General features: G+C 49.6%; 1 protein-coding gene across 3 annotated transcripts in view; it reads right to left on the bottom strand.

Moving 5' to 3' along the window:
- The window catches only part of PDE4A (phosphodiesterase 4A), a 375781-nt gene that overhangs the window by 106210 nt on the left and 252071 nt on the right, over window positions 1-17500 (bottom strand). Inside the window, exon 1 of one of the 3 annotated variants that reach the window (XM_075577432.1) lies at window positions 12917-13896. The exons of the other annotated variants lie outside the window; for them this stretch is intronic. Within the exon in view, the coding sequence (XP_075433547.1) occupies window positions 12917-13197 (281 nt within the window). The 5' untranslated portion in view covers window positions 13198-13896. Of the gene's footprint in view, window positions 1-12916; window positions 13897-17500 lie in introns of those variants that run through there. 3 annotated transcript variants of the gene reach the window in all.

Below are 17500 nucleotides of genomic sequence, written 5' to 3'. Positions count from 1 at the left end.
TGAGGGAACCAAGATATCTGTGATTAATTCACCCGTCAGTCAGGATCCAACTCAGGGCTGAGGGGCACGAAGAATCAATATCCCTGGGTTATACATCTCTCAGTGTCTGTCTGTGTGTGTGTGTGTGCCTCTCTGCATATCTGTCTGTGTGTGTGTGTGTGTGTGTGTGTGTGTGTCTGTCTGCATATCTGTCTGTCTGTCTGTCTGTGTGTCTGTGTGTCTGTGTGTCTGTCTGCATATCTGTCTGTGTCTGTCGGTGTATCTGTCGGTCTGTGTGTCTATCTGTCTGTGTGTGTGTGTGTGTGTCTGTCTGCATACCTGTCTGTCTGTGTATCTGTGTATCTGTCTGTCTGTGAATCTGTCTGTCTGTGTGTGTCTGTCTGTCTGTGTGTGTGTCTATCTGTGTGCGTCTGTCTATCTATCTAAATTAATGTTTTGCTGTATGGACAGGACTCACTGTGGTTGCTTCCCCTCATAGAGAGGTAACAGGAAGGGTTCACAGTGTAGTGCTAGGACCTGCACATATGGTTATGCCTTGACGTTGGTCTGCAGGCTTACGACGCTTTCGCCAAAGGGATTAACTAAATAACCAAGAAAATATTATTACTGAAGTATTTAACTTTATACTCAGTGTTCGACAAACCTATACATTTGCTCGCCCCGGGCGAGTGGATTTAACCCCCAGGCGAGTAAATATTGGCCCAAGCAGCACACGTTTGGTACTAGGTGGCGAGTAGATTTTTTTGTGTGGCGAGTAGATTTTTTGGTGATTTGTCAACCACTGCATGATTACCATATATGTTTTGTCAAATTGGGTGTAGCATTGGGCACCCCTGTCTTTTGTTGTATACATTTGCCACGCTGAGCAACACTCTTTTTGACATAAATAAGAATTACATTGTACATGTGTATGTGTAAGGGACACCTATGTGTGTGCATTCATATAGTGCAGTATGTATAGACATGGCCTTAAGCAGTCATGGGAAGAGAGTTCTCGTGTGTAGCGGCTCATGAGAACTTACAGTGTCCCCTTATTGTTCCTTGTAACATGGATCCATATTAGCGAAGGCCTGCCGCATAATACAGCGTTGCAGCACAGCCTGGGGTACAGAAGTGCAGAGCCAGTAACCTACTCACAGACAGCAGCTCCACCTTTTCAATCTCATCAGTGTGAGGTTGGTTCTACTGGCCTGGTAACATGAAGCTGGGAGTGGGTATAACCAGGCACAAAGTAAGTTATGGTGAGTGGAAAAGTGAGACAAACTCGCCAGCTATACAGTGTCCAGGAAACACACATGCGCACACACACAGTACATGCATTCAATGGTAGGCCACAGTGCCCTCTTGTGCCACTCACCTGTAAACACAGCCGGACAGTAGCTGGTACTATAACCCCATCTCAGACACAGACAAGGGACAGAGAGAAGGGAGAGGGGACACATACAGGGGACAGTGACAGAGAGAAGGAGGAGAGAAGACACAGACAGGGGACAGCGACAGAGAGAAGGGAGAGGGGACACCGACAGGGGACAGTGACAGAGAGAAGGAGGAGAAGGGACACAGACAGGGGACAGTGACAGAGAGAAGGAGGAGAGGGGACACAGACAGGGGACAATGACAGAGAGAAGGGAGAGGGGACACATACAGGGGACAGTGATAGAGAGAAGGAGGAGAGAAGACACAGACAGGGGACAGTGAGAGAGAGAAGGAGGAGAGGGTACACAGACAGGAGACAGTGACAGAGGGGACACAGACAGGTGACAGTGACAGAGAGAAGGAGGAGAGGGGACACAGAGAGGGGACAGTGAGAGAGAGAAGGAGGAGAGGGGACACAGACAGGGGACAGTGACAGAGAGAAGGAGGAGAGGGGACACAGACAGGGGACAGAGAGAATGAGGAGAGGGGACACAGACAGGGGACAGTGACAGAGAGAAGGAGGAGAGGGGACACAGACAGGGGACAGTGACAGAGAGAAGGAGGAGAGGGGACACAGACAGGAGTCAGTGACAGAGAGAAGGAGAGGGGACACAGACAGGGGGACAGTGACAGAGAGAAGGAGGAGAGGGAGACAGACAGGGGACAGTGAGAGAGAGAAGGAGGAGAGGGGACACAGACTTGACATATCTCGTCCCTGCCGTTAATACAAAGCTATGTGGGGATTATGAACATCCTGCACCTCTCCCCCCTCCCTGCGCCCCCCTCCTGCAGGAGTTGGGTTACCTACTAGTTACACTACAGTTGGTTGGTGGAGTTTGTGGTAATAGGACTATATGTAGAAAATGTTTCCACTGAGAAGAGAATTATATTCTCACTTTGTTATCTGTCATCAGGATCCTCGTGTGCGATGCAGCGGGGTATCTGGAGATCTCGCACAGGAAGCAGCGTGTGACACGCACACACACACACATTATACTATATATATATAAGCGGATCGCGTTAGAAATAATGTACAATTTGTATGCACTGTACAATAAAGTATTTAAGACACCAATAACCGTGCTGTAAAGTATTCATAAATACGAAAATTGGGAGCCACGCTCACATCGCGCTATAAGCGGATCCGCGTTGTAACGGATCGCGCTATAACGGGGTTGAGCTGTATATATATATATAATATATTAGTCAATAATGTAACAGTTGGCACTCACATATACTCAGTAAGTCCTGATGCTCGTCCCATATGGATGAAATAGTTAATATCGATGAAAGAAAAAGAACCCAGTCTTATAGCACTCGTACACAACAATTGTATAATGATAAGTTTAAAATACTTGATTTATAACTATGAATAAAAATAGGGTGTTAAAATATGATTAAATAATATGTAGAACAGCGCGTGACTGTATCCTTTTGTAACCCACCCTTGTATAGGTGGGTAGATGTAGTATGATCCCTGATTGGTACTAGGGATCAAACGCTATTAATTATAGCGACCTATAATATAGGAGAGGAGCCAAAGAATACCCACTGAAAAGAGACTGTCTCTATTAGAGTGTATCTAAGGGTAAATGCGCTCTAGAGGGATACACTCATGGTAATGTGGCCTACGTGCCCTGAAGGCATTTCTCTCCCTGCACACCCTATTTTTTATTCATAGTTATAAATAAAGTATTTTAAACTTATCATTATACAATTGTTGTGTACGAGTGCTATAAGACTGGGTTCTTTTTCTTTCATCGATATTATCACGTCTCCATCCAGTCAGCACCTCACAGGTTAATATCAGCAGTGCGGGTTTTCTGTACGTGGATGAAATAGTTACCAGATGTAGGTCCAGTAATGAAGAGACAGCGCACAGATTGTAATATTTCGAAAACGTATATTGGGCATACGGGGCACGGCAACCGACGTTTCGGTCCACGCAGAGGGACCGTCCTCAGGCGCGACGCATGTTTATACCCTCACCCAAGTGTGTCTCGTCACCAAAAAGGAGCAATTTAAAAATCAGAAAAACCCGCGAAAACGGCCAGCGGCAGTTAAATGGTGGCACGAGAGAACGCCAATGCAACCTCCAGAGTCCGATCGCGTTTAGTTCCCTATGTCAGGTGACTAAGCCGCCATCTTGGATCGAAGCCAGTATCTAAACCCTGCCGTGTACCTGTCCGCAATGAAGCGTCACCGGGGTACCACGGACAAGGTATTTCCGGCGTATACAAAGATCTGCGCATGCGTGCTGTAAAAAGCGTCCTCCGGTAGCCATGGAAAACGTATTCCAGCATACACTGCGAAACCGCGCATGCGTGCTGCTGCGAGAATAAACAAAACATGCAGCACGATGGAAAAAAACAGTGGGACGTTACGCGGGGTACAACCCAAAGTATAGGGATGAGCGATAAGGGAATAAGGGAAGTGTGTGGGGTATGGGGTAACTCCCCACCCCTGCGCCCCCCCTACCTGCTCCCTCCTCGGTCGCACCACCCCCCGTGTCTAATGATGCGTCAAATGACGCTGCGGGGTCATGTGACATCAGGGCACTGCAACCCACATTTCGGTCCACGCAGAGGGACCTTCCTCAGGGTTGTGCAGCGGCCAAAATGACCGCGACACATATTTATACCCTCACCCCATATCCCGTCACCTAAAAGGGGCAATTAAAAAAAAAATCACAAAAACCCGCGAAAAACGTCCAGCGGCAGTTAAATGGCGGTATGAGAGAACGCCAACGCAACCTCCAGAGTCCGATCACGTGTAGTTCCCGTATGTCAGGTGACTAAGCCGCCATCTTGGCTGACAATTGTCTGCGAGTCAATAGGATACACAAGAAGTAGAAAGCGCTCTCCTCCGAATGGCTAAACGCTTTTATGAAAGAGGATACGGCCTTTAGGCTTTCGAGGATGCGCTTACTAAATTAAGACAGGTAGACAGAAATACACTTCTAACAACTTCTGTGGGAAACGCAGAGTCAAACCGCTGTAATATTGTCAGTACATATAGGACGGCTTCAAGCTTTATTAAGAGGAGTGTACAAAAGAACTGGCACATACTGTCCAATGACAACAAGACGGACCATTTCTTCCAAGAGCCGCCATTGTTGGGTTACCGCCGCGGACATAGCTTGGGGTATCAGCTACTTATACTTGGGTGAGGGTATAAATATGCGTCACGCCTGAGGAAGGTCCCTCTGCGTGGACCGAAACGTTGGTGCCCCGTATCCCCCAATACACGTTTTTCGGAATATTACAATCTGTGTGCTGTCTCTTCGTTACTGGACCTACATCTGGTAACGATGGGCTCCATGCAGTAAGCGCCGAAAAAAAGCACTCTCGGCAGGGGTTTGAACTCTGCGTGTTTTTGTCGCGTCGCCCTCGCAGTGTGCGGGAAGGGCCCGAATCCCTGGCGAATACGTGCGAGAGCAACATTTCCAAACATGGCGAGACAGTCAGCCTGCCGATAACCTGCCGATACGCTGTCCCCTGCCGAGATCTGCCTGCAGCAGAGAGAGATCCGCCGCTCTCTCTGCGCAAATATCGGCAAAAAATAAATAAAAATCTTTTTAATAAAAATGTATTCATGGTGTAGATGTGCAGGGGGTCTCCGGAGCTGAACCGCGTTGGTTTCAGGTCCGGGGACCCCCTGCTTCCCCAGATTCAGGCCCCGTTATGAGGTGCCGGTATCCCTCTGCATTTAAATGTCCCGATCACGTGACCGCGGGATGTTAACAAAGCAGAGGGATACCGGCACCCCATAAAGGGGCCTGTATCTCGGGAGCAGGGGGTCTATTTTGATGTTTCACTGAAGAAGGTCCTTCTGGCGCCCAAAACGTCGGGGCTCTAACTTATTGTATATGTGACAAATAATTACAGATTCGCTTTTTCTATATGTGCCCAGGGCTTGCTGTGCGCAGTTCTTCCGAGAGATTGTTATCAATAACTTTCGTCGTGCACGAAACAATCCCTGACGTTTTGGTCTCCCCGTCTATTAATTATAGATGAATATATCAACAAACATACATAAAAACGGAAATATATAGGCTACATATACATATATATATATATATCATACATACATGTATATTCTCTCTCTACAAACACATGCATAATTTATATATACATACACACACATCTATATCTATACTTATATCTATATCGTACACCCACAAACATACATATGTCTGTGCTTGTATGAGCATGTGAGCACACACACATACTGTATGTGTGTGTGTGTATGTATGTGTGTTTATATATAAATATATATATATAAACACACATACATACACACACACACATACAGTATGTGTGTGTGCTCACATGCTCATACAAGCACACTGAACACGCACACTTCCCTAGTAGATGAGATAAACCCATTCAGATAATGATGACTCATTATTTAGCCCATCTGAATATATTTCGACTTTTGTATTTCCTAAGTGTAGCTTCGCAGCTCACAGGGACACCATGAGACGGCCTCTTATCTTGTAACTAGAAAGCACGCAGACAGCAACTGTGCTTCTATGTGTCCATTCGGAGAACCAAACCAGTAACACGTTATATTGTATACATAGAGACATTGCAGTATACAGGCACAATACAGGGAGAGGGGAATCCTGCCCTGCAGAGCTTACACTCTAATATACAGAGGGACACAGGTACAATACAGGGAGAGGAGGAACCGTTGGGAGAAGGGAATCCTGTCCCGCAGAGCTTACACTCTAATATACAGAGGGACACAGGCACAATACAGGGAGAGGGGAACCATTGGGAGGAGGGAATCCTGCCCTGCAGAGCTTACACTCTAATATACAGAGGGACACAGATACAATACAGGGAGAGGAGGAACCATTGGGAGAAAGGAGCCCTGTCCTGCAGAGCTTACACTCTAATATACAGAGGGACACAGATACAATACAGGGAGAGGAGGGACCATTGGGAGAAGGGAATCCTGCCCCGCAGAGCTTACATTCTAATATACTGAGGGATACAGATACAATACAGGGAGAGGAGGAACCATTGGGGGAAGGGAATCCTGCCCCGCAGAGCTTACACTCTAATATACAGAGGGACACAGGCACAATACAGGGAGAGGAGGAACCATTGGGAGAAGGGAATCCTGCCCTGCAGAGCTTACACTCTAATATACAGAGGGACACAGATACAATACAGGGAGAGGAGGAATCATTGGTTTGTTTTCCTATTTAAACAGGCTGTTAGCTCTTGGGGTCACACAACCTACTTGACCCTCTTTGACCCCTGAGCCCGGCACGCACACCACTTGCACACGCCCTGTGTACAGCGCCAAAAGCACAACAGCCATTATAATTCCTTCCAGCCCCGCAATGCTTTATACAAACACCCATCTGTTACCCATTATCAGAGCAGTCATTGGAATAAGCCGTCAGTCCCACTTACACACACCCCAAAACCGTCCCCTCTCTCACACACGTCACCGCTGTGCCCCCGTTATATAACACATGGGAACGGAACAGCTTTTATATATGGGGCAGTAGGAGGAGTTATAGGGAGGGGTTATATGGGGTAACAGGAGTTATAGGGAGGGGTTATATGGGGTAACAGGAGTTATAGGGAGGGGTTATATGGGGTAACAGGAGTTATAGGGAGGGGTTATATGGGGTAACAGGAGTTATAGGGAGGGGTTATATGGGGTAACAGGAGTTATAGAGAGGGGTGATATGGGGTAACAGGAGATATAGGGAGGGGTTATATGGGGTAACGGGAGTTATAGGGAGGGGTTATATGGGGTAACAGGAGTTATAGGGAGGGGTTATATGGGGTAACAGGAGTTATAGAGAGGGGTTATATGGGGTAACAGGAGTTATAGGGAGGGGTTATATGGGGTAACAGGAGTTATAGGGATGGGCTACATGGGGTACAGGAGTTATAGGGAGGGGTTATATGGGGCAATATGAGTTATAGGGAGCAGTTATATGGGGCTATAGGAGGCATTATAGGGAGGGTTATATGGGGTAATAGGAGGAGTTATGGGGAGGCTTATATGGGGTAATAGGAGTTATAGGGAGGGGTTATATGGGGCAATAGGAGGAGTTATGGGGAGGCTTATATGGGGTAATAGGAGTTATAGGGTGGTGTAATATGGGGCAATAGGAGGAGTTATAGGGAGGGGTTATATGGGGTAACAGGAGTTATAGGGAGGGGTTATATGGGGTAACAGGAGTTATAGAGAGGGGTGATATGGGGTAACAGGAGATATAGGGAGGGGTTATATGGGGTAATGGGAGTTATAGGGAGGGGTTATATGGGGTAACAGGAGTTATAGGGAGGGGTTATATGGGGTAACAGGAGTTATAGGGAGGGGTTATATGGGGCAATAGGAGGAGTTATAGGGAGCAGTTATATGGGGCTATAGGAGGCATTATAGGGAGGGTTATATGGGGTAATAGGAGGAGTTATGGGGAGGCTTATATGGGGTAATAGGAGTTATAGGGTGGTGTAATATTGGGCAATAGGAGGAGTTATAGGGAGGGGTTATATGGGGTAATAGAAGTTATAGGGAGCATTATGTTAGTTAGGTCAGAAATAAACTTTGTGTTCCTCGCATATAGATCCTAAACTAGGGTTTTTACAGAGTCTGGATGGGAATAACCCCACAGTTGGGTATGATGTAACTAACATAGCGTTATTTCCCTCTCCTATTTCGGGGTCTGGATGGAAGTAACCCCACAGTTAGGTATGATATAACCAACATAGCGTTATTTCCCTCTCCTATTTTGGGGTCTGGATGGGGGTAACCCCACAGTTAGGTATGATATAACCAACATAGCGTTATTTCCCTCTCCTATTTCGGGGTCTGGGTGGGAGTAACCCCACAGTTAGGTATGATATCACTAACATAGCGTCATTTCCCTCTCCTATTTCGGGGTCTGGGTGGGAGTAACCCCACAGTTAGGTATGATATAACTAACATAGCGTAATTTCCCTCTCCTATTTCGGGGTCTGGATGGGAGTAACCCCACAGTTAGGTATGATATCACTAACATAGCGTCATTTCCCTCTCCTATTTCGGGGTCTGGATGGGAGTAACCCAACAGTTAGGTATGATATAACTAACATAGCGTTATTTCCCTCTCTTATTTCGGGGTCTGGATGGGAGTAACCCCACAGTTAGGTATGATATAACCAACATAGCGTTATTTCCCTCTCCTATTTCGGGGTCTGGGTGGGAGTAACCCCACAGTTAGGTATGATATCACTAACATAGCGTCATTTCCCTCTCCCATATCGGGGTCTGGGTGGGAGTAACCCCACAGTTAGGTATGATATAACTAACATAGCGTTATTTCCCCCTCGTATTTCGGGGTCTGGATGGGAGTAACCCCACAGTTAGGTATGATATAACTAACATAGCGTTATTTCCCTCTCCTATTTCGGGGTCTGGGTGGGAGTAACCCCACAGTTAGGTAAGATATAACTAACATAGCGTTATTTCCCTCTCCTATTTCGGGGTCTGGATGGGAGTAACCCCACAGTTAGGTATGATATAACTAACATAGCGTTATTTCCCTCTCCTATTTCGGTTCTGGGTGGGAGTAACCCCACAGTTAGGTATGATATAACTAACATAGCGTTATTTCCCTCTCCTATTTCGAGGTCTGGATGGGAGTAACCCCACAGTTAGGTGTGATATAACTAACATAGCGTTATTTCCCTCTCCTATGTCGGGGTCTGGATGGGAGTAACCCCACAGTTAGGTATGATATAACTAACATAGCGTTATTTCCCTTTCCTATTTCGGGGTCTGGATGGGAGTAACCCCACAGTTAGGTATGATATAACTAACATAGCGTTATTTCCCTCTCCTATTTCGGGGTCTGGGTGGGAGTAACCCCACAGTTAGGTGTGATATAACTAACATAGCGTTATTTCCCTCTCCTATTTCGGGGTCTGGGTGGGAGGAACCCCACAGTTAGGTGTGATATAACTAACATAGCGTTATTTCCCTCTCCTATTTCGGGGTCTGGATGGGAGTAACCCCACAGTTAGGTATGATATAACTAACATAGGGTTATTTCCCTCTCCTATTTCGGGGTCTGGATGGGAGTAACCCCACAGTTAGGTATGATATAACTAACATAGCGTTATTTCCCTCTCCTATTTCGGGGTCTGGATGGGAGTAACCCCACAGTTAGGTATGATATAACTAACATAGGGTTATTTCCCTCTCCTATTTCGGGGGCTGGATGGGAGTAACCCCACAGTTAGGTATGATATAACTAACATAGGGTTATTTCCCTCTCCTATTTCGGGGTCTGGGTGGGAGTAACCCCACAGTTAGGTATGATATAACTAACATAGGGTTATTTCCCTCTCCTATTTCGGGGTCTGGGTGGGAGTAACCCCACAGTTAGGTGTGATATAACTAACATAGAGTTATTTCCCTCTCCTATTTCGGGGTCTGGGTGGGAGTAACCCCACAGTTAGGTATGATATAACTAACATAGTGTTATTTCCCTCTCCTATTTCGGGGTCTGGATGGGAGTAACCCCACAGTTAGGTATGATATAACTAACATAGCGTTATTTCCCTCTCCTATTTCGGGGTCTGGATGGGAGTAACCCCACAGTTAGGTGTGATATAACTAACATAGTGTTATTTCCCTCTCCTATTTCGGGGGCTGGATGGGAGTAACCCCACAGTTAGGTATGATATAACTAACATAGCGTTATTTCCCCCTCGTATTTCGGGGTCTGGATGGGAGTAACCCCACAGTTAGGTGTGATATAACTAACATAGTGTTATTTCCCTCTCCTATTTCGGGGGCTGGATGGGAGTAACCCCACAGTTAGGTATGATATAACTAACATAGCGTTATTTCCCCCTCGTATTTCGGGGTCTGGATGGGAGTAACCCCACAGTTAGGTGTGATATAACTAACATAGTGTTATTTCCCTCTCCTATTTCGGGGGCTGGATGGGAGTAACCCCACAGTTAGGTATGATATAACTAACATAGCGTTATTTCCCCCTCGTATTTCGGGGTCTGGATGGGAGTAACCCCACAGTTAGGTATGATATAACTAACATAGCGTTATTTCCCTCTCCTATTTCGGGGTCTGGATGGGAGTAACCCCACAGTTAGGTGTGATATAACTAACATAGCGTTATTTCCCTCTCCTATTTCGGGGTCAGGATGGGAGTAACCCCACAGTTAGGTGTGATATAACTAACATAGCGTTATTTCCCTCTCCTATTTCGGGGTCTGGATGGGAGTAACCCCACAGTTAGGTATGATATAACTAACATAGCGTTATTTCCCTCTCCTATTTCGGGGTCTGGATGGGAGTAACCCCACAGTTAGGTATGATATAACTAACATAGGGTTATTTCCCTCTCCTATTTCGGGGGCTGGATGGGAGTAACCCCACAGTTAGGTATGATATAACTAACATAGGGTTATTTCCCTCTCCTATTTCGGGGTCTGGGTGGGAGTAACCCCACAGTTAGGTATGATATAACTAACATAGGGTTATTTCCCTCTCCTATTTCGGGGTCTGGGTGGGAGTAACCCCACAGTTAGGTGTGATATAACTAACATAGAGTTATTTCCCTCTCCTATTTCGGGGTCTGGGTGGGAGTAACCCCACAGTTAGGTATGATATAACTAACATAGTGTTATTTCCCTCTCCTATTTCGGGGTCTGGATGGGAGTAACCCCACAGTTAGGTATGATATAACTAACATAGCGTTATTTCCCTCTCCTATTTCGGGGTCTGGATGGGAGTAACCCCACAGTTAGGTGTGATATAACTAACATAGTGTTATTTCCCTCTCCTATTTCGGGGTCTGGATGGGAGTAACCCCACAGTTAGGTATGATATAACTAACATAGCGTTATTTCCCTCTCCTATTTCGGGGTCTGGATGGGAGTAACCCCACAGTTAGGTGTGATATAACTAACATAGGGTTATTTCCCTCTCCTATTTCGGGGTCTGGATGGCAGTAACTCAGACACAGTTATCGTCACGTTATTGGAAGATAACCCCACCCTCTGCCACAATAACGCGCCGTTACCCGCTGTGCTAATGAGATGTAGTTGAAGCGTTGTTTTTACATATAATTAGCCTTGATGAGACACGTTAACCTCGGGGAACACAACGCCCGCTCCTGTCCGAGGTGACGCCACGAGCCCGGACTTCACAGAACTTTTCCGGATCTGGGCCCACGAGCTTTCCTATCGATGTAAAACATGAGCGCGGACGGACAGGATGTAGCTAGACTGGCCGAAAAAGCCACCCTCCGTATCTGCCGTGGAGGGGGGTGGGGGGCGGTCTCGTTGGGAAGGGTTGACCCCCTGTTAATCCCAGGGCCGCGAACCTTAAGGTTTGATAAATATGTATACATATACACGCATGACATTACCCAGAATCCTTTGCTTATCTCTTAAACAAACAAAGCTTCCACTGCAGCCCGGGATTCTGGGTAATGACATGCCAATGAGCCCTCACAGTGAGTCACTCTTTTGCTTCTTGCCCATTGGCCCAGGCTGTGCTGGAAAACCTGCGTAATACGGCAGGAAGGAGCCCGATAGGGGGGTCCAAGTTATAATGGGCAAGAAGCTAAAAGGTGATGCACTGCGAGTGCTCATTTGCATGTCGTTACCCAGAGTCCATGGCTGCAGGGGGAGCATGGCGTGGAAAGAGATAATGGGGAAAGGCAGGGATTGTGGATATGTCTGAGATATCATGTGACTGTGAGAGAGAGAGAGAGAGAGATAGAGAGAGAGAGTGAGAGAGTGAGTGAGAGAAGGGGAGAGGGGGAGAGGGAGAGAGGGGAGAGGGAGAGAGGGAGAGAGGGGAGAGGGAGAGAGGGAGAGAGGGAGAGAGCGAAAGAGGAGAGGGAGAGCGCGAAAGAGGAGAGAGAGAAGGGGAGAGGGAGAGCGCGAAAGAGGGGAGAGAGAAGGGGAGAGGGAGAGCGCGAAAGAGGAGGGAGAGAAGGGGAGAGGGAGAGCGCGAAAGAGGAGAGAGAGAAGGGGAGAGGGAGAGCGCGAAAGAGAAGAGAGAGAAGGGGAGAGGGAGAGAGTGGGATAAGGAGAGAAAGAGGAGAGAGGGAGAGAGGGGAGAGGGAGAGAGGGAGAGAGGGGAGAGGGAGAGAGCGAAAGAGGAGAGAGAGAAGGGGAGAGGGAGAGCGCGAAAGAGGGGAGAGAGAAGGGGAGAGGGAGAGCGCGAAAGAGGAGAGAGAGAAGGGGAGAGGGAGAGCGCGAAAGAGGGGAGAGAGAAGGGGAGAGGGAGAGCGCGAAAGAGGAGAGAGAGAAGGGGAGAGGGAGAGCGCGAAAGAGGAGAGAGAGAAGGGGAGAGGGAGAGAGTGGGATAAGGAGAGAAAGAGGAGAGAGGGAGAGAGCGGGATAAGGAGAGAAAGAGGAGAGAGAGAAGGAGAGGGAGGAAGGGAGATGTAAGTATATATATATATACACTCGGTATGACAGCCCGGGCATTTCCCGGTTCCTACCAGAACTGGAGACTTTTCAGCTTCCGGAACTCCCGCGTGTTCCGGTTCCCCCGCGACTTCTTCAGGTGACTCGGGGACGAGCTGGAGTGGAACAGGGGCGAGAGGGGCGGCCGGTCTTGGACCCTGGGGCGAGCCGCCGTCGGGGGGTCGGGGGCGGCGGGCAGAAAGGTGTCGTCCTCCCGCGCCATGGCGAGAAGTTCGGGGATAGTCTGCAGGCTTCCTCTCTTCCCCCCCGCCACCGCCGCAGCCGGCGGGGCCTGCTCCGGGCCAGGCTCCCCCATGATAGGGTCGCAAATAAAAAACCGTCAGCGCAAAGAGATAAAGGGACGGAGCGTGTCCCCGGAAATGGCACAAATCCTCAGCTTTCAATACTGTAGTTTTTTTTTTTTTAAAAAGACGCTATTTGTATTTGTTGCCCCAAAACGACGGCGACTTTAATCTCCGCCTCCCGCTCCCGATCCACCTACAAAGCGTATTTTGGCCCCCCCGAAAAGATGCTGATCGGTAGCACGGGGTGTAGAGGGGCGGGGGGGGGGGGGTGAGGGGGGGATCAAAGTTTTTTTCTTTCCAGATGTAAGAAGTTCAGTAGAAAAAAAAGACAATAACCAAAAAAATAACAGTGTTTTTGCCCCAAAACGACGTCGACGGCGTCTTTTGCTTCCCAAATGTTTATTTTTTTTAAAACAATGTTTTTGGCCCCAAAACGGTTTATTTTTTTTTTAGATCGGGAAGATGCAGCTTGAAGAATTAAGGGAGGGGTGCGTTGGCTGGAACCGCTGTTGGGGTGGGGGGGCGGGGGGGCAGGGAGAGCGTTCAAAAGCAGTGGTACTGCGCTCTCACGTGCAGGGTGGGGTTATTCCAGCAGTTGGCAGCTCCCGGAATTCCCAGCACCCGGTGGAGGCTGAATCCGGCTGGAAGTGGGAGCGCAGAAAGTTGCGTGTTTGTGTCGCAGAGACATCCCAGGGAATAGAGAGCTGTGGAAAATTGCGAGAGAGATAGAGGCGGGGGGTAGAGAAGAGGTGGGGGGGGAGAGTGAGAGGAGGGGGAGAGAGGGGGGTGATGGGGTGAGAGAGAGGGATGATGGGGAGAGTGAGAGGAGGGGGAGAGAGAGGGGGATGAGGGAGAGAGGGGGATATGAGGGGGAGAGAGAGGGATAAGCGGGGAGAGAGAGGGATGAGAGGAGAGGGATGAGGGGAGAGAGAGGGATGAGGGGCAGAGAGAGGGGATGAGGGTGAGAGAGATAGATGAGGGGGGGGGAGGGAGGGATGAGGGGGGGAGAGAGAGGGATGCAGGGGGAGAGGGAGGGAGAGAGGGATGAGGGGGATAGTGAGAGGAGAGGGGGGGATGAGGGAGAGAAAGAGGGATGAGGGGAAGAGAGAAGAATTAGGGAGAGGCAGAAGAGAGAGGGAGATGAGGGGAAAGTGAGAGGAGATAAGAGGAGGGGGAGAGCAAGAGGGGATGAGGGAAGGAGAGAGGGATGAGGGGGAGAGAGAAAGGGATTAGGGAGCGAGAGAGGGATGAGGGGGTGAGAAAGGGATTAGGGGGAGAGAGAGGGATTAGGGAGAGAGAGGGATTAGGGAGAGAGAGAGGGATTAGGGAGAGGGATGAGGGGGGAGAGAGAGAGGGATGAGGGGGGTGGGAAAGGGATTAGGGAGAGAGAGAGGGATTAGGGAGAGAGGGATTAGGGAGAGAGAGAGGGGGATTAGGGAGAGGGGGATTAGGGAGAGAGAGGGATGAGGGGGGAGATAGAGAGAGATGAGGAGGGGAGAGAGAGGGATTAGGGAGAGAGAGGGATGAGGAGGGGAGAGAGAGGGAGATGAGGAGGGGAGAGAGAGGGATTAGGGAGAGAGAGAGATGAGGAGGGGAGAGAGAGGGATTAGGGAGAGAGAGAGAGAGATGAGGAGGGGAGAGAGAGGGATTAGGGAGAGAGAGGGATGAGGGGGGTGAGAAAGGGATTAGGGGGAGAGAGAGAGGGATTAGGGAGAGAGAGAGATGAGGAGGGGAGAGAGAGGGATTAGGGAGAGAGAGATGAGGAGGGGAGAGAGAGGGAGATGAGGAGGGGAGAGAGGGGGATTAGGGAGAGAGAGAGATGAGGAGGGGAGAGAGAGGGATTAGGGAGAGAGAGAGAGATGAGGAGGGGAGAGAGAGGGAGATGAGGAGGGGAGAGAGAGGGATTAGGGAGAGAGAGATGAGGAGGAGGGGAGAGAGAGTGATTAGGGAGAGAGAGAGAGATGAGGAGGGGAGAGAGGGGAATTAGTAGGCTGACATCAACGTAATGAGAACACGACTCGAAACGCTCCGCGAGATCTCCGTGGCGGATAAGCGGCTAAGAAATCTCAGGAGCGCTCCCGAGATCCGCGGAATGGCACGCGACACCCAGGGAGACGCTCCCGGAGGACCGGAAACGCGCTTGCACGTGGAGACAGGTGTCGGAAGAAGGACTTTGCCGGCACATCTGGAGGCTCGTGCGCGGTGGCGGCGGCGTTATAGAAGGACGCAGAAGTTGGCTGGATGGGGTCCTTTACTGATCCCCCCCCCCCCCGCCCCCCGCCCCCCGCCCCGAACACGCCGCATCCGCACTTCAAAAAGCAGAGGAACGAGAAAAGGAGGGAGAGAGAAAAAGAGGAGAGAGAGGGGAGAGACAGGGAAAGAGAAGAGAGGAGAGAGAGGGAAAGAGGAGAGAGAGGGGAGAGAAAGAGGAGAAGAGAGAGAGGAGAGACAGGGAAAGAGAAGAGAGGAGAGAGAGGAGAGAGAGGGAAAGAGGAGAGGAGAGGAGAGAAAGAGAGAGAGAGGAGAGACAGGGAAAGAGAAGAGAGGAGAGAGAGGGAAAGAGGAGAGGAGAGAAAGAGAGAGAGAGAGAGAGAGAGAGAGAGAGGGAGAGGGAGAGGGGAGAGAAAGGAGAAGAGAGAGAGGAAAAGAGAAGAGAGGAGAGAGAGAGGAGAGAGAGAAGAGAGGAGAGAGAGAGGGAAAGAGAAGATAGGAGAGAGAGAGAGGAGAGAGAGGGAAAGAGAAGAGAGAGGGAAAGAGAGGAGAGAGAGAGGAGAGACAGGGAAAGAGAAGAGAGGAGAGAGAGGGAAAGAGAGAGAAGAGGAGAGAGAGGGAGAGGGGAGAGAAAGAGGAGAGAGAGAGAGAGAGGAGAGAGAGAGAAGAGAGGAGAGACAGGGAAAGAGAAGAGAGGGAAAGAGAAGAGGAGAGAGAGAGAGAGAGAGAGAGAGGAGAGGAGAGAGAGAGAGAGAGAGAGAGAGAGAGAGAGAGAAGAGAAGAGAGAGGGAAAGAGAGGAGAGAGAGAGGAGAGACAGGGAAAGAGAAGAGAGGAGAGGAGAGAGGGAAAGAGAAGAGAAGAGGAGAGGGAGAGGGGAGAGAAAGAGGAGAAGAGAGAGAGAGGAGAGAGAGAGAGAGAGAGAGAGAGGAGAGAGAGAGAGAGAGGAGAGAGAGAGAGAAGAGAGGAGAGAGAGAGAGGGAAAGAGAAGATAGGAGAGAGAGAGGGAGAGAGGAGAGAGAGAGGGGAGAGAGGGAAAGAGTAAGAGGAGAAAGAGGGAAAGAGAAGAGAGGAGAGAGAGAGGGAAAGAGAGAGAGAGGGGAAGAGAGAGGGAAAGAGAAGAGAGAGGGAAAGAGAGGAGAGAGAAAGGAGAGAGGTAACGAGGAAGAGGAGATAGAGGGAAAAAGAAGAGAGGAGAGAGAGAGGGAAAGAGAAGAGAGAGGGAAAGAGAGGAGAGACAGGGAAAGAGAAGAGAGGAGAGAGAGGAGAGAGAGGGAAAGAGAAGAGAAGAGGAGAGAGAGAGGGAGAGGGGAGAGAAAGAGGAGAAGAGAGAGAGGAGAGAGAGAGAGAGAGAGAGAGGAGAGAGAGGGAAGAGAAGAGAGAGGGGAAGAGAGAGGGAAAGAGAGAGAGAGGGGAAGAGAGGAGAGAGAAAGGAGAGAGGTAACGAGGAAGAGGAGATAGAGGGAAAAAGAGAGAGGAGAGAGAGAGCGAGAGAGAGAGGGGAGAGAGTAGGGAGAGTGAAAGAAAGAGGAGAATGAGTGAGGGAGAGAGGAGGGAGAATGAGAGAAAGAGAGAGGAGGGAGAATGAGAGAAAGAGGAGGGAGAGTGAGAGAAAGAGGAGAGTGACAGAGTTGGCAAAAGAGAGAGAGAGGGAGAGAGAAAGAGAGAAGAGGTAGAGTGAGAGAGAGAGAGAGAGAGAGAGAGGGGGAGAGTGAGAGATAGACAGAGAGAGAGAGAGGGGGAAAGAGAGAGAGATATGGAGAGACCCTTAGCAGCAGACCTGCCCGCAGCCCGCAGCTTGACACGAGGAAGAAGGGGTGAGATGAAGGAGCGCTGAGCGCGGCTGCCACGGGGCAGGAATGGGCAGCGTGTGGGGCAGGAATGGGCAGCGTGTGGGGCAGGAATGGGCAGCGTGTGGGGCAGGACTGGGCAGCGTGTGGGGCAGGAATGGGCAGCGTGTGGGGCAGGACTGGGCAGCGTGTGGGGCAGGACTGGGCAGCGTGTGGGGCAGGAATGGGCAGCGTGTGGGGCAGGAATGGGCAGCGTGTGGGGCAGGAATGGGCAGCGTGTGGGGCAGGAATGGGCAGCGTGTGGGGCAGGAATGG

Source organism: Ascaphus truei, chromosome 20 (genome assembly GCF_040206685.1).
Source record: "Ascaphus truei isolate aAscTru1 chromosome 20, aAscTru1.hap1, whole genome shotgun sequence".
In the NCBI taxonomy this organism is placed as follows: domain Eukaryota; kingdom Metazoa; phylum Chordata; class Amphibia; order Anura; family Ascaphidae; genus Ascaphus; species Ascaphus truei.
Note: the sequence above shows the minus strand (reverse complement) of the source record. Positions and strands in the feature narration are given on the sequence as shown.